Raw genomic sequence first — 22,844 nt, forward strand, 5'->3', positions numbered from 1 at the left:
TGACCTATCACCCTCACCTTGACCTCTTTCCACCTATCACATTTCCGACGCCCCTCCCCCAAGTCCCTCCTCCCTACCATTTATCTTAGCCTGCTGGACAAACTTTCCTCATTCCTGAAGAAGGGCTTATGCCCAAAATGTCGATTCTCCTGTTCCCTGGATGCTGCCTGACCTGCTGCGCTTTTCCAGCAACACATTTTCAGCAAACTCCACACAGACAGGCACCCAAATCAAACACAGGTCCCTGGCGTCTTGAAGCAGCAGTGTGAACCACTGAGCCACTGTATTCCAGTACCCTGATATTAAGCAAACAGTTTTGTTCCATCTCCCTTTAGATATCTAGAAATAATAAGTGTCAATTTATTAGAAATTAAGTACACATTAGTATTCTACATGAACAAGAACAGCTTCTCATGAGTACTTCTGAAGTTCGTACACGAGGCTCAATCTTTAAGCTTAGCAAGTCTGTCAACAGCTTGCCCCCTTTCTACTCAACTGTATATTTTGTTCCTAATGACATTATCTATTTCATTGCTTCAGGTTTCAAACAAAAGATAGAGTTGTGATTAAATTTTCTCTTAGCGTATCCTTACCAGCGAGTTTATCTTGCTCGTGCTTTAACTCTACTCATTTTTTTTTCTTTTGTTTATTGTGCATCTGTGCTTTAAAATATATCCATATGGTAATGTAAATGATTTTTCAATTTTTGTATTTTTCTTTTTTTTGAGGAATACATTTTCCCCAAGCTCAGCGCATTCCCCTTTGTCCTCTCCTTTAGTATTCAAATAAAGGAGTTGCAATGACCCTCAGGTTAAACTCACCACCTCTCGGAGAGAGCAATGCTATAGTCCTCAGACTATGGCAACTCTACATCTTTACTTCTAATTGGCTTTTCAATTTATTCAAATTGCCTTAACTTCAATGGACAAGCTGAGTGCCCTACAATTAGTTTCCTTCTTTTCAGCTATGTGGAGTATGTTACTGTTGGAACATTTGATCAATCTTTATAGACTTCGGAATGTTTCACTGTGTTTTAGATATGCAGGATTTTATTCCTGCTTGCCTTTTTTACTTCCACATTTATTTCAATTTACTACTTCAATTTGTTCCATTTGTCACTCTCAACTCTAATCACGATCCTTGCTATATTGCAATCACTTTTATCAAGATCTGCTCTAATTTTTATTTTCCCAGCCATCTAACTCATTATCCAGTTAGCAAAATTGCATTTCATGCTGCATTTCTCACATGCTGAGCGAGAAAGAAGTCCTGTATACACTGAAATCTCAATTTTCACTCACCTTGTGCTTTCCTCTAATGAGAGACTGCACTCAGGAGCAAAATACCAGCAAATCTTCGCCCTTATGTATCAAAGTGCTTCTAGCCGAGTTTTCAGGTCAGACTTTTTGCCAGTGTTGGGATAATTTTTTTTTGAAACGGATGTGGTAGAGAGAGATGGTCTTAGAGTCATAGAATCACAGATGTACAGCACAGAAACAGACCCTTCGGTCCAACTCTATGCCAACCAGATATCCCAACCCAATCCAGTCCCATTTACCAGCACCCGGCCCACATGCCTCCAAACCCTTCCTATCCATATACCCATCCAGATGCCTTTTAAATGTTGCAATTGTACCAGCCTCCACCACTTCCCCTGGCAGCTCATTCCATACATGCACCACCCTCCACATGCATCTTTTATATCTTTCCCCTCTCACTCTAAACCTATGCGCTCTAGTTCTGGACTCCCCATCCCAGAGAAAAAACTTTGTCTATTTACCCTATCCATGGCCCTCATGATTTTGTAAACCTCTGTAAGGTCACCCTTCAGCCTCCGATACTCCAGGTAAAACAGTCCTAGCCTATTTAGTCTCTGCCTATAGCTCAAACCCTCCAACCCTGCAACATCTTCCTATCTACCTGCGACTCCACTTTCAAGGAGCTATGAACCTGCACTCCAAGGTCTCTTTGTTCAGCAACACTCCGCCAGGTCCTTACCATTAAGTGCATAAGTCCTGCTAAGATTTGCTTTCCCAAAATGCAGCACCACACATTTATCTAAATTAAACTCCATTTGCACTCCTCAGCCTATTGGCCCATCTGATCAAGATCCCATTGCAATCGGAGGTAACCCTCCTTCGCTGTCCTTTACATCTCCAATTTTGGTGTCATCTGCAAATTTACTAACTGTACCTCCTATTTTCACATCTAATTAACTTATATAAAATGACAAAATTTGTGTTCCAAGATGCATGGAAGGGTCACTGCAAATTGATTTGTTTCATCTTTTCGTGAAATGAATCAGTGTTACACTATTGCAACACTGGTCACTACATTTAACCCAAGCAATTCTTATAAATCTTTTATTAAGATCATCAACATTAATATCACTCACTAAACACCACTGCATCTTTAAGTGTAATGATCCTAAATTTAAAGCACATCTAAATTAAAAATATTGTGGGAATAGAACTTTGTTCTAATAAGTTTATCAATGGAGTTAATGAGTCTGTGAAAGAAAAAAACACTACCTTTGTTAAGATGATATTTTTCTTTCGATTTCAACCTAATTACTAATTCAATAAAAGGTCATTACATCTTTTAAAAGTGACTATTTTCAAAAAGTAAAAACATTTTTGTTACAGTCCAGATGAGAGGAGATTGTGTGCAGACAACCCATCTTTAAGATCCTGCTTAGAACATAACCCAAGAAAACCTGCAATAGAGAAAATTTGGGAAGACCTCAGAAAAGGTACAAAATTACTCACCAGTAGCACTGGACAAAAGTTTGTTTTTAGGTTAGCATGCTCAAGGATTTACAAGATTGATTATATTTATTACATTTTATTGATAGTTATGTACATTAGTTAATGGTTCTAACAGGAAGCGGTAAGTTTAGATTCTTTCTACTTTATCCTCCATTATTCTGTAGAAGTGATTAGATCGCCATCTACTGGAGAGATTTGACAAATACAACTTGCATTTATATAGTGCCATGGTGATTCCAGGAGTCATAGTTACGGAGTCGCGAGATGTACAGCACAGAAACGGACCCTTCAGTCTGATGCGTCCATGCTGACCACATATCCGAAACTAATCCAACCCCATTTGCCAGCACTTGGCCCATATCCCTCTAAATCCTTCCCTTCATATACCCATCCAGATGCTTTTTAAATGCTGTAATTGTACCAGCCTCCACCACTCCCTTTGGCAGTTCATTCCATACACCCACCACACTCTGCATGAAAAAGTTGCCCATTAGGTCTCTTAGATCTTTCCCCTCTCACCCTAAACATATGCCCATTAGTTCTGGACAGCCCCACCCGAGGGAAAATACCTTGTCTATTTATCCTATCCATGCCCCTCATGATTTTATAAACCTTTGGAAGGTCCAACGCTCCAGGGAAAACAGCCCCAGCCTATTCAGCCTCTCCCTATAGCTCAAACCTTCCAATCCTAGCAACATCATTGTAAATCTTTTCTGCATCCTTTCAAGTTTTACAACATCCTTCCTTTAGCAGAGAGACCAGAATTGTAACAATATTCCAAAAGTGGCCTAACCAATGTCCTGTACAGTCACAACATGACCTCCCAACTCCAATACTCAATGCACTGAACAATAAAGGAAAGCATACCAAATGCCTTCTTCACTTACAAGGAACTATGAATCCACACTCCAAGGTCTCTTTTAGATTTTTTTTAAAGATTCCCTACAGTGTGGAAACAGGCCCTTCGGCCCAACAATTCCACACCGACCCTCCGAAGAGTAACCCACCCAGACCCATTTCCCTCTGACTAATGCACCTAACACTACGGGCAATTTAACATGGCAAATTCACCTGGCCTGCACATCTTTTGGACTGTGGGAGGAAACCGGAGCACCCGAAGAAAACCCGCAAAGACACGGGGAGAATGTGCAAGCTCCACACAGCCAGGTGCCCGAGGGTGGAATCGAACCTGGGACCCTGGTGCTGTGAGGCTGCAGTGCCGCCCCCGTCTCTTTGTTCAGCAACACTCCCCAGGACCTTCATATTAAGTATACAAGTACTGACCAGATTTTTCTTTCTACAATGCAGCAACTCACATTTATCAAAAATGAACCTCCAGTGCAAGACAACCATGTAAACTGATCCAAAAAATATTAGAGTATGAGATTTACATCACAAAAAGCCTGGTCAAACAGGTAAATTGCAAGGAGAAAAAGGACGGAGAGTTTCAAAATCAGATTTTCAGAACTGCAGATGAGATTAGCACTGGGTGGGGTAAAGAGAGAGTGTGAAGTGCATGGTTTGTGTAAGCTTCATACTTTAAAAGCACCAAAGGGAAAAATCATGGTCCAATAGGGCGATGATGGCTCACGTGCTTATAATGTCACCTTCAAAACAGATGCAGCGAAAAAAATCAGATGCATCAGTGCAACCTTCCAAAACTTTTGACAGGGTCTCCATAAGACAATAAAAGCTTTCACCTATAAGGCGATTGTCACCACTCTTCTAATCGGCAGTGACCTCAGGACACCTACCGAAGACACCTGTGAAGAATTTTCACCAGCTGGGTTGCTGCAGGAGATTCAATCAAGTGGGAAGACAGGAGAACAGACTCTAGCATCCGGAAGCCAATTTCACCAGCATCACAATCACATGAAATCAGTTCCACTGGTTGGATGCCACACCCAACCAAGCAAATAACAGCTTCCATAGCACAGCTTGTTTCCAGAGCACAAGGATGGCACTTCATCACAAGGTGTATAGAAAAACCATTTTACCAATACTTGCAAGATTGCACCAAAAAGAGACCAAATTGATACATGGGATATGCTTCATCCAACAAGTTGCAACATTGTCAGAAACTGACAATACAAGTCCTTATGCAGAGAAACAAGGAAAGAGCAAATAACGCATAGAACCAATCTTCTCAACAGGAGTCTTGCTCTCTTTGCCCAAAGACTTCTGGCTCCAGGTTTGACTTGCTGAATCACCGAAGGACAAATCATGAAACCTGCCACAGATCAACCTCATCTCAAGAGACTGAGCATGACAACAGATATTCTCCAGTTGTCAGGTTGTAGGTGGTAAAATAGACAGGGGCATTTTTACCCAGTTCAACAAATAGAAACAAATAGTTCACCCAGAGTGCATAATTCAAAAACATTCCCAAGTATATCTTCGCACAGACATATGGAAATTCTGAGAAGTAACCTACCAATCAGCAGTGGTCTTATTGGAGAAGTGCTATAATCTTCATTCAGGATTACATGTCTGCTCTCACATCATTCCTTCATTCAGTGTCAGCCCTAATGCCATACATCTAGTTGCAGACTACCCAAAACTAGTCTTCAAGCAAGTCATCCTGGGCCCAAACTCCTCTTTGACAGCTGATGTTGTCAATCTCATTCAATTCAAGTGTTCTCATTGGAGGCCAGCAAAGTATAAAAAGGTCAAAACCTAGAGATCAGAGTGAGCATTGTGCAAAGATTAAAATACCAAGTAGGAAGCTCAAGAATGGCACTTGTAGATTGAATGTATAAGTTTAAAAAAGTTAACCCACTATCAGCATCTGGTCCAGTGATGCTCAACACAGCTGTGTTATATAGGGATCTTCTGTGGATGCATGGCAACAGTCAAATAGGCACATCTGGTGATTTCTTCTGCTTCTAAATTTTTGGCCCATTGCAGCCTACATCACATCACCAATTTTGCCACATTTAACTACCTCTCTTTGAATCTATTAAACATTCTCTTGCATAGCTTTTATTTTCACAGTTTCTTTGATAATTTCTCATCTCTACGAAATCACTACTTTTTTGTTTAAGCATTTCTTAGAAAATGTACTTATTCTTCCTCACAATATTATGCCCTGAAAGTGGTTAATCAGAAGTATGTCTTGCCCTCACTGAGCTGAAAGATTTGAAGATTTAATACCTTTTCCCCAGTTTCAATTTTTATTGCCAAAAAAAGGCAAATGTTGTTCAATTTGACTATTGAAGAATAAAAATAGTACAACCGTGACATGCCGCTATTAATGTATGAGAAACAAAATAATTTACAAACAAGTTTAAACCTGTAAGTCTTCGCAAACTTTCAATTTACCTTTTGTTTACAGTTGTGTAGTTCTCCTCGGAGAAAACTGCATTCCTGTTTAAGGATCTCCAGCTCTTGATTCAGGGTATACATCTTCAGCTCGTTATTGGATTTTGCTAAATCCCAAGAATTCTGGGTTCTATGCAGATCATCCATCACTACAAATTAGTAAAGTTAGTGTTAATTGCCTAATTACAAAAATTGCATTAACTTTTCTATAGAAGATTTGTCAAATAGTTGGCAGCACATTTGTAATAACATTCTTCCAAGTACTGAAAAGTTCCTATAAATAAAATGCATCACTTAAGTTGCCAGTAAATAACAAAGTCTCAAATTTATTCTCTCTCTTCCATCGCCATTTCTTGAATGTTCTAATCAGTGCTTACGTTTGGCTTGTCAACTTGGCAACCTTCCTTCATGGCTGGTGGATCAAAATCCTGGAACTCTTCCTACCATCTTTGTGGGAGTCCTAACACAACAAGGACTGCAGAAGCTCAAGGATGTAGCTCATCACCACATTCTACAGAACAATTATGAATGGGTAATAAATGCTGGCTTAGCCAGCAACATTCACAACTGAATATCTTTTAAGAAGCCAACATTAAATAATATCTCCCAAGTTACATCAATCAAGCTGCTAAACATAATTGGATGCAATTTTTGAAAGGATTTGTAGCTCAGGTCGTAAGTTTGCTCGCTGGATTGGTAGGTTTGTTCTCAGACATTTCATCACCATGCAAGGTAACATCATCAGTGAGCCTCCAGTGAAGCACTGGTGTTCTGCCCCACTTTCTATTTGTGTGCCTTGGTCTGTTAAGGTGGGTGGTATCATTTCCGGTTCTTTTTCTCAGAGGTTGGTAAATGAGGTCCAAATCAACATGTTTATTGATGGAGTTCCAGGTTGAATACCAGCCCTTGAGGATTTTCAGTCTGTGTCTCTGTTTAGCCTGTCCCAGGATGGATGCATTGTCCCATTTGAAGTGGTGTTCTTCTTTGTGTGTAAGGATATAGTGATAGCTAGTCATGCCTTTTGGTGGCTAGTTGGTGCTCGTGTATCCTGGCGGCTGGTTTCCTGCCTGTTTGCCCGATATAGTGTTTGTTGTAGTCCTTGCAAGGTATTTTGTTTATGACATTTGATTTGCTGGCTGGTGGTACAGGGTTCATCAATAGCTGTTTCAGTGTTGGTAGGTTTATGGGCTACCATGATACCAAGAGGTTAGAGTAGTGTGGTAGTCATCTTGGAGGTGTCTTTGATGTATGGTAGTGTGGCTAGAGTCTCGAGGCACACACTGTCTTCTTGTTTGGGTTTGTTGTTTAAGAAATTGGCTTCCCATTGTTCTTGAATACATCGTATAGGTATTTTTCTTCTGCTGCTCGCAGTTCCTGGGTGCAGAGTGTGTTGTGGCCTGTTCAAATAATGTCCTCATGGAGCTCTGTTCGAGGGTGTTAGGATGATTGCTCCTGTAGTTGAGGATCTGGTCTGTGTGTGTTGCTTTCCTGTGGACACTGGTCTGCAGTTCTCCACTGACTGGTTGTTCCACTGTGACATCTAAGAAGGAGAATCTGTTATTGTTTGCTTCCTCTTGGGTGAAATTTATGCCAGTAAGGATGTTGTTAACAATACTGAAGGTTTCCTCTAATTTGTTCCATTTCCAAGTCCTGCTAAGATTTGCTTTCCCAAAATGCAACACCTCACATTTATCCGAATTAACTCCATCTGCCACTTCTCTGCCCGTTGGTCCATCTGGTCAAGATCCCATTGTAATTCAAGGTAACCTTCTTCGCTGTCCACTACACCGTCAATTTTGGTGTCATCTGCAAACTTACTAACTGTACCTCTTAAGCTCACATCCAAATCATTTTTATAAATAACGAAAAGAAGTGGACCCAACCCCCATCCTCGTGGCACTCCACTGGTCACAGACCTCCAGTCTGAAAAACAACCCTCCACCACCACCCTCTCAACTATCTTTATCCAATTGGTTAGTTCTACCTGTATTCCAGAGATCTAAACTGGTAGAATCCTAGAATTCCTACAGTGTGGAAACAGGCCCTTTGGCCCAACATGTCCACACCGACCCTCCGAAGAGTAACCCATCCAGACCTATTCCCCCACCCTATTATCCAATATTTACCCCTGACTTATGCACCTAACCTGTGCATCCCTGAACACTATGGGACAATTTAGCATAGCCAATCTACTCTAACCTGCATATCTTTGGAGTGTGGGAGGAAACCGGAGCACCTGGAGGAAACCCATGCAGACACGGGGAGAATGTGCAAACTCCACACAGACAGTCGCCTGAGGTTGGAATTGAACCCAGGTCCCTGGCACTGTAAGGCAGCAGTGCTAATCACTGAGCAAGCCTGCCACCCCTTGGGGAACCATGGGGAACCTTGTCGAACGCCTTACTGAAGTGCACGTAGATCACATCTACTGCTCTACCCTCATCAATCCTCTTTGTTACTTCTTCAAAAAACTCAATCAACTCAACATTGACTATCCCTAATCAGTCCTTGCCTTTCCAAATACATGCACATCCTGTCCCTCAGGATTCCCTCCAACAACCTGCCCACCACCGACGTCATGCTCACTGGTCTATAGTTCCCTGGCTTGTCCTTACCACCTTTCATAAATAGTGGCACCACGTTAGCCAACCTCCAGTCTTCCAGCACCTCACCTGTGACTATTGATGATAACAAATATCTCATTAAGAGGCCCAGCAATCACTTCCCTAGCTTTCCACAGGAGTTCTAGGGTGCACCTGATCAGGTCCTGGGGATTTATCCATTTTTAAACAGGCAGAAAACTAGCCACCAGGATACACAAGCACCAACTAGCCACCGAAAGACATGACCAACTTTCACTAGTATCCTTACACAGACGAAGGAGAACACCACTTCGACTAGGACAACACATCCATCCTGGATCAGGCTGAATAGGGACACACATGGGGAATTCCTAGATGCCTGGCATTCAACTGGAACTCCATCAATATGGACTCCATTTACCAACCTGAGAAAAAGAACTGAAAATTACAATCACTCACCTTAACAGACCAAGCCATGAATTGAAAGCAGGACTGAACACTAGCACTTCAACAGAGGCTCACTGATTATGCTACCTATCATGAAACATCAGAGAACAAGCCTGGCAACTCAACAAGCAAACTTACAACCTGATAATTGGATGCAACCATGTTCACATGCAAAACAGTCACTCTGAACACTGCTCAAAGTATTCCTGTCAATGTATGCTTCAGGGAAAGTTAGAAATAGCAAAGTGTCAGGACTACTCACATCTACCTACATTGCCTCTAGGCAAAAATGGTGGGACTTGCTTTGGTAGCTGATTCAAGTAATGCAGGTTTTTGGAGTAAACTTGTAGATGACTGTTTTAGAGTTGGCAAGCAGCAATTTTGGATTTAGCAGTTCTATAATAAGATTTTCATACAATAAGTGTACCACAATTCAAGTGAGATTGCTAAGTTATGTAACAAAGATGTTAGGATGCAGATAACAAGCACATTTTACTTACGCAATTTTTCTCACTTCCCCCATCTCTACCAATTTTCTATCCTTTCTTACCTTAGTGAATAGTTCGACAATTCTAATAACTTGATTGTCCAATGAATGCTAGTAACCTATCAATTACAGTTATACATAGAATTGGTGAGACAACATCTGGAGTACTATGCACTGTACTGGTCACTGTACTTACAGAAGTATATTAATAGGTTGGAAGCAGTCCAACGTTTAATAGACGATAATACTGGGAATGAGTGGACTTCCTTATGAGGAAAGATTCAAAATGCTAACTCTCTGGAGATTAGAAAAGCCAGAGATGACTTAATTAAAACTAGGAGATCCTCAGAAGACTTGATTGTGTGGGATGTTGGAGTGTCTAAAACTAGGGGTCATAATTTAAAAATAAGGGATTTAAAACAGAAAATGAGGAACCTTTATTCCTTTCAGGTGTTTGAGCATGTCTGGAATGCCCTTCATCAAAAAGACAGTGGATGCAGAATCTTTGAATTCTTTAGGACAGAGGTAGATAGATTCTTGAATAACAAGGGGATGAAACCTTTTTGGAGATGTGCAATGTAGAATTGAGATTAAAATCAGATCAACCATGATGTTATTGAATGGTGGACCCGGCTGCAAGGGCCAAGTGACCTACTCTTATTCCTTGTTCTCATGTACTCCTGCTAAATGGATGCCTCATTTAAGCCCCATCTCTCACACATATGGATAATTATAAAATATGTGGGAATGCTGGTTTCTTTTTCATTCTTTAACACAGGGATTCTGAAGTTCATTGATGTTATTCACCACTACCTTGATCAAGGTTAGATTTCAGAACAGCCATGGATCAAAACTGGATCAAATACCTATCAGTACCATAATATGAAACGTATTTTTCCTACAGAACTGTTACAGTGAACAAAGTAGAATGTTAATTCCACACACAGTTCTTATACTCCATAAGGCTTTTGCTGTTAAATTTTCAGTTTTCTTAAAGAACCAAAAGCATTGTCAGAGAGCTTTTGCTGTTAAATTTTCAGTCATTTTAAAGAACCAAAAACATTGTCAGAGAATGTACCTTGATGGGTTTCAACTTCGCTTCTGAGCTGAAGAATCTCTACTTCTTTAGCCTGCAGAGTTTCATTCAGAATTCGCACAGAATCCATCTGCTCTTTGATCTTTAAAGCACAAACTTTTCATCAGTGGTGTGAACAACAAAAAATGAATATATTTTCATTAATTCTTAAAAACTACTCCAGAAACAAACTAGAACTTTGCCACTGAGGATGAAGTGCTTTTTCTGCTTTACGCTAGTCTGACAGATTGGAAACAGCAATACCTGGTTGGCTCACAATTAAAGACGACTTCTTTTACAGTGGACAAGAGTCTAGCTAAGCAGAAATTCACAAAGTGGCCGAACTTAAAGATGGCTACAGATAAAAGGTTTGCACACACTATAACAAACACAATTTTACTAAAAATTATATTTTTCAATATGACAAATTACAATTCGTAGATACTTAATCTATTTTTCAAAGATCTGAGGACATACTAAAAGATCAAGAATTTTAGAAAAAAATAACATGCTCTATGTCTTCAGTATTTACAGATAAATCCAAAATTTACTTCAAATTAATCATTTACTACAGAAATCATTCAAAGAAATTCAATTTCTACATCTTGATTCGGAGATGCCGGTGTTGGACTGGGAGCGTACAAAGTTAAAAATCACACAACACCAGGTTATAGTCCTAATGGATTTTTAACTTTGTACGCTCCCAGTACGCTAATGGACTATAACCTGGTGTTGCGTGATTTTTAAATTTCTACATCAGTTATCTTCCTTTATGTAAAAGCATTATATGAACATTACCATTCTTTCCAGTCTCTGTCTCATCTTATCTCTTTCAATACAGACTTCCCGATAAGCCTGATATGCTTTATTCACTTCTTCCTGTCCTAAAGAAATTTTCTCATTGTCAAGAGAGGCAGTGAGAAGCTGAAAAGAGAGAAATAAACATTTAAGTAAAGTTATGTTTTCATGTACCTCCAGAATGTACTGAGAGAGTCAAATAGCATAGAAAAAACCTTCAGTCCAACTCGTCCGGGGCAAACAGCCTCCCAGTCTGACCTAGTCACATTTAGAGTTATAAAGCCTATTTCTGTACTGTACAACTCTTCGGTCCAACTTGTCAATGTTAATCTAGTCCCATTTGCCAGCATTTGGCCCTTATCCCTCTAAGCCCATCCAAGTGTCTTTTAAATGTGATTGGAGGCTGGTACACATCCTCTGGCAGTTCATTCTATACATGTACCATCCCTTGCGTGAAAAAGCTGCTCTTTAGGTCCCTTTTAAATCTTTCTGCTCTCATCCTAAACCTATGCCCTCTAGTTTTGGATTCCCATACCCTCAGAAAACATCCTATCCATGCCCTTCATGATTTTATAAACCTCTACAGGGTTTGCCTCTGACGCTGTAAGGAAAATGGACTCAGTCTTTTCAGCATCACCCTAGAATTCATTTTACCCACAAATTATTCCAAACTTTTGAAATCAGGCCTCACCACATGAATAGGGAATATCAGAAAGGCTATTTATACTCCTCAATAATCATAACTTGTACAAAAGTTAAAAAATCAGTAATTGTTATTATAATCATAGAAAGTGAAGTTTATATTGGCAAAGGCAACTTTACACCAAATGATTTTACATATTTGATAGTGCACTTCAAAAACACGTTTTCACAAAATACTGTTTATAAAGCTAATTTTTTATGATAGTGATAAGAAAACTGCCTTCACAAAAGGCAAGCAATGAATGAGCGGAATTCATTTTATTAATCAGGTCCATTCCTTTCACAATCTACACCCTATGGTCATGCAAATTCCAGAAAAGAAATTGTACAGAAAAGGCACTGTACATCAGCCACGGCTATTGTGCAAATGATTAAATAAACATTGGGCTGTCACTGTTAAAAAAAAATCTTTAAACATTCATAACATAGCTCAGAATCTGAGAGTTTGTTTGGAAAAAAATAACAAAGGCAAGATCAACCAGGATATTTAGACAGACAAGTGGTTGCAACTTAAACATAGATCAGTATGTAGTAATATACTTGGTAATGGAAGAATAAGAGATGGGAAACTTAATGCCGTTTTATTTTGGTATCCCCATTGACATTTATGCTTCCTTTCCACAATACATTGTTCATTTTGGAAAAGCAAGGAGAGATTCTCATCCAAAAAGAAACAAAGCTGTACAATGCTGCAGAATGGTGGGTAGATCAAACAAACTGAGTCGAAAATGTCTGAACAGATCCAAAGTTTACTGAACAAAATACAAGTTTGCCACACCCTTAAATTGTAGCCAACAGGCTATCAATGATACCTGTGCGATTCAAATTGGCCTCAGCCCAATTATTTGGCACATCGCAACAATGTAATGATTCATCTGAGGTTTAAATACTTCATGGCAACAGATGCTTACACTACTAGGGAAGAATCAAGCAAAATGAAAAATGGTTTGTGGTAGTCTGTGCCTTTGGCTAACGGATGGATGAACCATGCCTTGGTAATGGGTAATAAGGAGAAATTAAGCAGAAATTTCTTTCAGGAAATAAAACGGTAAATTCCATGATGGGATAAAATTTATACTCCTTGCAAAAAGAATTTGCACTCTATACTCCATGCTTGATATGCACAACAGAAGGTTTGATCAAAAACTGCGAATTGCAAAATCTGAAACTTGTTAATGCAGTTTGAAGTCAACAATATAAAAATCCATTCCACCTAACTGATTTTCATCATAGATAGTAAAGATTTCATGTTCTTCAGCATTATGAACTAGCCTATTAGTGATTTACTGAACAGCAAAAGCGAGAAAATATTAAAAAGTTAGAGAATTCATTTGTTTTGATTGATTCAATCCATTTTTAAGATATACAAGCCTAATAGTGCAACTTAGCAATAAAGATCAAAGGTTTGAAAAATAAAGGAATAAAAGATTCTTGTATGCTTAATGGAAACTAGCAAGCTTTCAAATTTGAATCCTGCCTGTTGTTTCTGAAGTAACGCAAAATTAATGGACTATTCGTTTTTTGTAAAAACAAGTCAATGAGAGAGAGAGAGAGAGAGAGTGTTAATTAGAAACAGCACAATGAAATCCAAGTTTCATAGAAGCCTTTCAGTGCTGAAAGAGGCCGTTCAGCTCATCAAGTCTGTACGGACCCTCCCCAGAGGATACCACCCAGACCCCCTCATCCTATCCTGTAACCCCACATTTATCATGGCTAATCCACCTGTCCAGCACATCCCTGGACTATAGTGCAATTTAGCACAACCAACCAATCTACCTAACCTGTACATCATTGGATTGTGAGAAGAAAACAGGAGCACCTAGTGGAAACTCACGCAGATACAGGGAGAACATGCAAAGTCAACAAGACAGTCACCCAAGGATGAAATTGAACCCGGGTCTCCGGCACTGTAAGGCAGCAGTGTGCCACCAAGCTGCTGAATTTCCTCTTAGATCCATTTGTATTATGTAAGTCAGCAAGTTGTAAAAAATTGTAACACCTCAGGAAAAATGTTCCAATGTTAGTTACAATTGTTTCTACCTCGCAACAGGAGTAGGACTTCTTGCCAGGTTTTGTAAGTTGGCCACTCAAAACATTTTTTGGAGCACTGAAGAATACAGTAGATAGAAGTCAGACACAGAATGAAAAACAGGCTCTGTGCAAGGACAGTACTGTTTACTGCAATGGTGAGAAAGCAACCAAGACTGCTGTGTCTGCATAGATTTCTTTCTGAGATGGCAGCTAAGACGTTATTTGATAGTTTCATGCACTTTGCACTTGGGAGAAATACTGGGAAACAGTGAGTGCAACTACTAACTGAATTCAGGAGTTGGAATAAGTTCAGAACTATAGGGAGCTCAACACAATCCCAACAGCCACTGACAGTCGTGTAGTGAAAGCAGAATTAAAAGCAGCTCACAAATAGTATTCGCTTGGCATGGCTGAATAATATTGCAGCTCAGATACCAAAGAACAGTACTAGCTTGGGGAAACAAAGCACCCGTGGATAAAAATGGAATTATGCTCTAAGGTATGCTAGTGTGCAGTTTCCAGAACGCAAAGGGTGTACACCCAGCACATGAGCAATCATTAAGGCAGTCCACAACGAGAAAGGTCCGAAGCCATGCCTTTGAAACAGAAGAACTGGAATCCCTTGTAAAGTTTACTGAGATTATGTCAGCACATCCACATTAGTAGGAAATGGGTGTTGCTGCAAAATCCATGAGATTTGCCTTGACTATATATCTGTCCTTTGATGTGCTCCATGGGGTGCACATTCACAGCTGGTCTACTTCCAATGTTTGAGGAGAAAGTGAGGTCTGCAGATGCTGGAGATCAGAGCTGGAAATGTGTTGCTGGAAAGGCGCAGCAGGTCAGGCAGCATCCAGGGAACAGGAGAATCGACGTTTCGGGCATTCTCCTGTTCCCTGGATACTGCCTGACCTGCTGCGCCTTTCCAGCAACACATTTCCAGCTCTGCTTCCAATGTTTGCCTCATGTTAATTCTAGACGATACATTACAGGTTAAATACAATATAATTCCATATAAACAGACTACATTACTGTGCTAACTTTACAAAGTTAATTCTTGTTTGTTCAAAACAGTGGAATCAATGCGGGTTTTGTTTGGTAAATTCCTGGAACATCTCACTTTGTCCACCTTTCAATAGAAATTACTGGTTCCTAGTGAGATCATAGCACAAATGTGACTGACTGAGCACAATCTTGATAAGAGTGAGTTAGAATAGAGAAAATGGATGTAGATTTGTTTGCTGAGCTGGAAGGCACATTTCCAGATGTTTCTCACCCTACTAGGTAACATCTTCAGTGAGCCTCCAGGCGAAGCACTGCTGATAATTCCTGCTTTCTGTTTACATCTGGAAAAAAACCTTCCAGCTCAGCGAGCCAACCTACATCCAGAACCACAACCTGAGCTACAAATCTTCTTAAAACTCACTAATGGAGAAAATGCCCAATGGTGTGGTGGTGGAAGTGGAGAAAAGTGTGACAGAAAGCTAGCAGGGGAAGAGATGGCAAATATCAATCATTTGATAACATTCATAACTTCAAAACTGAACTCAATACTTATATAATTTATTAAAAATATTTTACCCTCTCTTCTAGCATCCGTGCTCTTTTCTTCAAGAAAGAATTCTCAGACTCTGTTTCCTTCAGTCGTTTTTTGATGTCTTCATATGCCGTGACAAGTGCAAAGTGGGAAGCAAGAGATTCATCACCTGAAGGAGCTGCACTTCGGCTATACTTCAGATTTGTTATTTCAGGGCTTGCTTCTTCATGGTTCAATATAGAGATATCATCTTCTACAGTTAGTCCTTCCATGCTCATACTTTCGTAGAGTCCCAATGTTGGCAGAAGCTGCCCCCTCCTCCTAAACCGCACAAGCTACTTGTCAAACAAAATAGTGGGTAAAAAAAAGTTTTTAAAAAAATCACTGTCACAGATAGCAGTGCCACACAAGAAAACACATTACATATTGTTCACTGATGTAATAGTAGCATGGAAATAAAATTCAAACTACTTTGCTACTAGATTTATGTACAGGATCTGTTTAAGAGTTAACATCTTCTCACATGATGAAAAAAATTCTGTTACATCAAAAGGTTTGTCAGTTTAAACATAAAATGCCTTCATATAATTATACATTTTTTAAAAAGTCTGAAATAGTAGCAAACTATTGCCTTTGCTCAACTTGTCCTCATGTTTTGACAATAAAATTTTTAAAATTTACAGATCTTGCCATCATTTTTGAATCAATTCAGTATAGCTTGAGGGAATACAGACCTTATAATTCAGTTCTTCGTCCCTGTCAAATGTGTTGCATTTTTGAGCATTTGGAGTATTGTGCGTTGTTGTGGTCTCCATACTAAAGAAAAAGAAGGCAGAAATTCTAGAGAAAAATAATGCAGATTTACAAAGACAGTGACAGAACTGAAGGAGAAGCCAGGGGGCAAAAACAAACAGGTTGGACTTTTTAATTTCAAGAAGTATAACATTGAGGTGATCTGAAAGGGGACATTAATGTTATGAATAGGATGAATAGGTTAGTTGCAGAGAATATTTTCTCCTGCAGAAGAGTGCAAAAATAGGATCCACAAATTCAGGACAGTCATAAGTAAACCCAACAGGAAAACAGAGAAATTTCTTCAGTTGAATTGGATAGAATGTGAAACATGCCACCACAGGGTGATTGTGCCAAATTGTTTAAGCATGCATAAGGAAAACAGAAGAGTACATATGAACACAAGACTTTGGAAAGATATGATGAAATGCTGAGATGCAAAATGTCGCGTCTAGAAACATAAACCCAGACTAATTGGTCCAAATGACCTATTATTATGCTGAGCAAGTCAAAATTACACACAGTAACTTAGTTGTGATCTAAACAACTTATACCATTATGTTTTCTCCTGATATATATCCTAAAAATTCATTTGCCTACTCAGTGGTTTTTAAAAAATTTTAATCAATTTAACTTTTAATAAAAAACTCTATCAAGTCATTTGCTTTTCCAAGGAACTAGGAAATTTAAGGTACATTTCCATTCCTTATTCTTAGATAAATCTTCCACTTATCAGTTTATTACCCAAGACTGTCCCCTTAAAGTCTTCCTGGCAGTTCACTCAGTATATTTGCGCCCGAACTGGACATTCAGTTTCAGTTTCAGTTTCAAGTCCTAATCCAGGACTTGAGCAAAAAGATAAAGACCGAATTCAAGTACAGTTCTGTAAAAGTTTTGCACTGCTCGAGGCTCGGCCTTTCATGAGACATTAAACCAGGATTCTTATGCAACTCAAATGTATAAAAAAGTGCCCAATGAAGGTCCATTACTGCAATTTTTTTCTCAAAGATAGTAGGAAAATATTACAACTGCCCTTTGAACTGTTTGGGAAATGGCTGCTAGAACTGGGGGAAGGGAAGGGATAACCTGATTGCTTCTGTGGGCATCATTAAAGAACTGTATAACTGCTAATTTGCAATTAATAATCATAGTCCAGTTTGATTCTTGGAAAGCTGGGATCAACTTTACACAAGACATAGGAAAAATCTTTGGTACCAAAGACAACTCAATGATTTTTGGCAATGTACAGAATCTCAATCAGAATACCCCTCAATCCTTGAAACACAATGCAATGCATTCCATGCTTAAAATTTAACTTTAAAGCCTTAATGCAATTCCAGTGAATTTGCACTCTACATCTTCTAAAATCATTCTTATTTTTCTGAGTTTTAGAACCCAGTGCAATCCCTGGACTATTGGTTTCTGTTTTAGACAATAGACAATAGGTGCAGGAGTAGGCCATTCTGCCCTTCGAGCCAACACCACCATTCATTATGATCATCCTCAATCAGTATCCTGTTCCTGCCTTTTCCACATAGCTCTTGATTCCACTATCCAACTCTTTCTTGAAAGTATCCAGAGACTTGGCCTCCACAGCCTTCTGGGGCAGAGCATTCCATACACCCACCACTCTCTGGGTAAAGAGATTTCTCCTCAACTATGTTCTAAGTGGCCTACCCCTTATTTTTAAACTGTGTCCTCTGGTTCGGGGCTCACCCATCAGCGGAAACATGCTTCCTGCCTCCAGAGTGTCCAATCCTTTAATAATCTTATACGTCTCAAATCAGGTCCCCTCTCAGTCTTCTAAACTCAAGCGTATACAAGCCCAGTCACTCCAATCTTTCAGCGTAAGATAGTCCTGCCATTCCAGGAATTGACCTCGTGAACTTACATTGCACTCCCTCAATAGCCAGAATGTCTTTCATCAAATTTGGAGACCAAAACTGCACACAATATTCCAGGTGCGGTCTCACCAGGGCCCTGTACAGCTGCAGAAAGACCTCTTTGCTTCTTTACTCAATTCCTCTTATTATGAAGGCCAGCATGCTATTAGCTTTCTTCACTGCCTGCTGGACCTGCATACTTGCTTTCATTGACTGATGTACAAGAACACCTAGATCTCGTTGTACTGCCCCTTTACCTAACTTGACTCCATTTAGGTAGTAATCTACCTTTCCGTTCTTGCCAAAGTGGATAACCACACATTTATCCACATTAAACTGCATCTGCCATGCATCCGTCCACTGACCTAGCCTGTCCACATCACCCTGTATTCTCCTAACATCCTCCTCACATTTCACTCTGCCACCCAGCTTTGTGTCATCAGCAAATTTGCTAATATTACTTTTAATACCTTCATCTAGATCATTAATGTACATTGTAAAAAGCTGCAGCCCCAGCACTGATCCCTGCGGCATACCACTGGTCACTGTCTGCCATTCCAAAAGGGAGCAGTTTATCACTATCCTTTGTTTCCTGTCAGCCAACCAATTTTCAATCCATGTCAGTATTTTGCCCCTAATACCATGTGCTGTAATTTTGCTCACTAACCTCCTATGTGGGACTTTATCAATGTTTTGCCACAGGCTTGAGAGTTGTTCAAATGTGGAGACACTTGAAAGGCAACAATGCTACCTCTTTCTCGGCACAATATAAACCTTAAAGAAAACCAGTAAAAGAAATATCTGAGTGAAGTATTCCCTGAAAATCAGAGAAAACACCAGGAAAGAAAGAATATCCTGACAATAACTCAATCATGAGACCTATATTGAAATGTCACGTTGCCATAGCCTTACCAGACCATAGGACTGCTCTCTCGTTAGAGAGGGACAACTGGTGGTGATTCAACCTGAGGGCCACCACACCTCAGGTGAGGGGAGAGGTTGAGGAGGGGAACTCCTTCATGGTAATCTCAGCCAGTGTGTGAACTGACCCCACGTTGTCAGCTTTGCATACCAACCAACTGAGATATATGATCCACTATACAAACCAAGGACCTTCAATCACAAAGTCAAGCAGCAATTTGATCTTGTCAACAGAAAACTGAAAGACCTGAGAAAATCACCTTATTCTACCTTTTTAGTTCACAATTTTGATCAAGGATTTTCTTTATTTTTCCATTAAAATTTGCTGTATAACTGCATCATCTCATTCTGTTTTTGCACGTATGTGTGCATATACCCCTCTTAAGATTAAGGGGGATATAGTTTAAATTCTTTTTGTAGCTCAGATCAATCAGTTTCTGAGTTTGTTTTAAACAAAAAGCACTTAAAATAAGTTAATGGTTTTTGAAAATGTTTGAAGAAACCCAGGTGAAAAGCTCTATATACTATTAGAGAGAGAAACAAATCGACTGCTCAGAAGTAAAGTTTTGGTACAGTTCAACATGTAAATGGAACCCGATTTCCCGTACACTCTTAGAAACATAACACGGGAAAATTGAAGTCTAACAAGTCACCATAACCTTTGACCAAGTAATTTTATTCACACAACAATCTAAACTAATCAAAACAAGTGTCGTACTCGTTTTGCCTATTCATGCTCTTCAAACTTCGCCTTACGTCGGGGGAAATCTTGTTATTAACAGTGAGCTTTTAAAACATAATAAATTCGCTGGAATTAAGCTGGAGCAGGCACTCACTGCACGGAAGTACATGTAAACACACGGTTAAATGACTTGGCGAATTTGCGGTTATACCTTTCTAACGCTAGGATCGACTGGTTCCCAGCAGAGCCTGGAGACTGACTGGACACGACACAAGGTCAGGGAAATGCTCGGAGTGAGGCTGGCGACCCGAGGACGGAGACTGGAGCCGCTGCCGCTCAGCCTTTTCACACCAGGGTCAGGCAACCGAGGGCCTGACCAGGTACTTTCTGAGGGACAGCGGACAGGCCCGAGTGCGGGCTCACCCCCTCCCTTTTCCTCCGCAGCCAATGGCGCCCTGCCAGCCACAGTCACGGACACCGACACCCAGGGCGCGGAACGGTGGACAGCTGCTGCCTCATGTTGTCAGCCAAGGGCTGGAGCTTCATCCTGCACAGCCGCCGCCACCGCCTCCTCTCACCTTTGACCTTTCACCACCGGGTCACGCCACCCCACCTGACCGCCGCCGTGACGGCATCACTGCGGCGTTACGGCATGACGTGTAGGCCCCGCCCATATCCTGGGGGGGAGGTGGGGCATGTGGCGTTCTGTCTGTCTCACTTTCACCATTTCAAATCAAAACAAAACAAAACAGGACTTATTCTTGTCAAGTTTATCTTACGAATTCTTTTTAAAATTGACAGGATAAATGATTGGTTTTGTCTGTCTCTGGCAGAGACGTTAATTTACTGTCCAATTCTCCTCTTTTGATCATAAGCTGGTGTATGGTGTAGGTACAGATATGGAATGTGGGGATACCACCATTGTGCCACACAGAGCCTCTGTTATGGGTAGTAAAGATAGTTTCTAAACAAAAACTATAGACGTTACTACAAACTTCCACAAAGGCTCCAATCCACAAATCCTCAGCAAGAGGTAGAGCCTATGTCCACTGCAGCACAGGAGCCCTCTGGATATTTTAAATCAATCTGTTCAGATACAGGATGACAACCTCTTAGCCCAGAAGTAGTAAAATCATACTGTACTACAAGAGTTTTTTTGGTAACTAACCACGATATGCTAAGTGACAAGATGAGTCATGTAGTGGTGGTAAACTAATGGGGAACAGTAAAGATTATGGAGAATAGATATGTGCCATCTTGTACTGGTGTGATCCATCAGATCAAACAGCAGGTTACCTTTTGTGGGGATATAGGTAAAGTAGTGTTACTTCTGCAATTATAATTACTTATGCAAGGTAAATGAACTCATACCAATGTGTAATTGTTTCAACTAAGAGCGGAGTCAACTAGAATGCAAACTATGTGGAGGAAATACATAATTGTTTTTGTATTAGCTAAAATTGTATGCAAGAATGAAACATGACTGCAAAACAATGGTAGATGTTACAGACAAATAGATAAGGTGCTGTGAGGATGTAGGTTAAGCCAGATATGCTTGCACGAGCAGTAGTTATAAGCATCTGTTTCCCACTTTTACAGAAACACAGGAACAAACCCCAATTAAAAGGTCATAAGGATCAGTATGGTTGGGGAAAGCACAGATGGAGTAGATAATGGTGAAGAAAGGATATACCTAACAATGGGCCACAGCGGGATGTGGTCAAACGGCCTTGTGAGGCTATAAATAAGCATTTTGTCACAGACAAGGCCGGATAAGGCAAGAGATAAACAGGAGGAGTAATTGGTGCTGGTCTTAGAGAAGTGGAAGATGTAAACAGGGAGGAGCAATGGGATAAAAAAAATAGGAACCAAATTACATAAATATCGTGTATTCGTTGAATTCAGTGGGTGTGTGTCCCTGCTTTGTAGACAGTGGACATCGCACCCTATTGCAAGGGTAAAATAAATGACACTACTGATTCAGATCTTGTCTCGGAGTGAAATTATTGAAGTGAGCGAGCTTTGTTTCTCACACTTTGGTTGTGGATGATGAACTAGAGAACACCGTCAACTATCCCACCTTTTGTAAAATGCATATTATTAGATGTGATTCAGTGATTGTTCAGCAGGTGGTTCCCAATCATGACTGTACAAATAGCTACACTAACACCCAATTTAAGATACACAGTCAAGTTTATCATGTGCTTGAATTTAATTTACTAGCAGTAATGTACATTCATATGCAGGGACTCATTCTCTACAAAAGAAATATGTTCAACTCCTGCTTTTTTAAAAACAAAAAAAATTAGCAGGAAGCTTGATCGTATAATTCCTAGATTTTTTCCTCCATGGCCAGATTCAATTTACCAAGCAATCAGCACTTTTTAATTAAATCCTGCAGTGTAAATTGTCACAATCCTTTCAAATTTGAAAATTGATCCTGACGAGTGTAAAATGAAAAGCCTTGGTATCATGCTCTTTTCATCAATTCAAGCCCTATACAATTTTGTTTTATAAATTCATTCCGGAAAAGCACAACAGCTCAGGCAGCATCCGAGGAGCAGAAAAAAAAGACATTGGATGTTTCGGACAAAAGCCTTTCATCAGAAATACAGGCAGAGTAACTGAAGGGTGGAGAGATAAATGAGGGGAGGGTGGGGAGAAAGTAGCATAGAGTACAATAGGTGAGTGGGAGAGGGGATGAAGGTGATAGGTCAGGGTGGGGGGGGTGAAAAAAGGGTGGAGTGGATGGGTGGAAAAGATGATAGGCAGGTAGGACAAGTCATGGGGACAGTGCTGAGCTGGAAGTTTGGAACTG

At 40.1% G+C, this 22,844-nt stretch overlaps 1 protein-coding gene across 4 annotated transcripts in view; it reads right to left on the minus strand.

Moving 5' to 3' along the window:
- Window positions 1–20,621, minus strand: part of azi2 (5-azacytidine induced 2) — a 76,121-nt gene extending 55,500 nt beyond the window's left edge. For 2 of the 4 annotated variants that reach the window (XR_006311634.1, XM_043689497.1), the window contains exons 1-6: window positions 20,238–20,621; window positions 16,483–16,564; window positions 15,793–16,083; window positions 11,479–11,604; window positions 10,684–10,783; window positions 6,090–6,238 (exon numbers count right to left, since the gene is read on the minus strand). Coding sequence is in view for 3 of the 4 variants with exons in the window: in XM_043689497.1 (XP_043545432.1) it covers window positions 6,090–6,238; window positions 10,684–10,783; window positions 11,479–11,604; window positions 15,793–16,083; window positions 16,483–16,563 (747 nt within the window). In the remaining variant the exon portion in view is untranslated. Of the gene's footprint in view, window positions 1–6,089; window positions 6,239–10,683; window positions 10,784–11,478; window positions 11,605–15,792; window positions 16,084–16,482; window positions 16,565–19,090; window positions 19,198–20,237 lie in introns of all 4 variants that reach the window. The other 2 variants (XM_043689498.1, XM_043689499.1) reach the window with 2 other exon arrangements.
- Between the last annotated feature and the right edge of the window lie 2,223 nt (window positions 20,622–22,844).

The sequence above is a fragment of the Chiloscyllium plagiosum genome, chromosome 5 (genome assembly GCF_004010195.1).
Source record: "Chiloscyllium plagiosum isolate BGI_BamShark_2017 chromosome 5, ASM401019v2, whole genome shotgun sequence".
NCBI lineage: Eukaryota > Metazoa > Chordata > Chondrichthyes > Orectolobiformes > Hemiscylliidae > Chiloscyllium > Chiloscyllium plagiosum.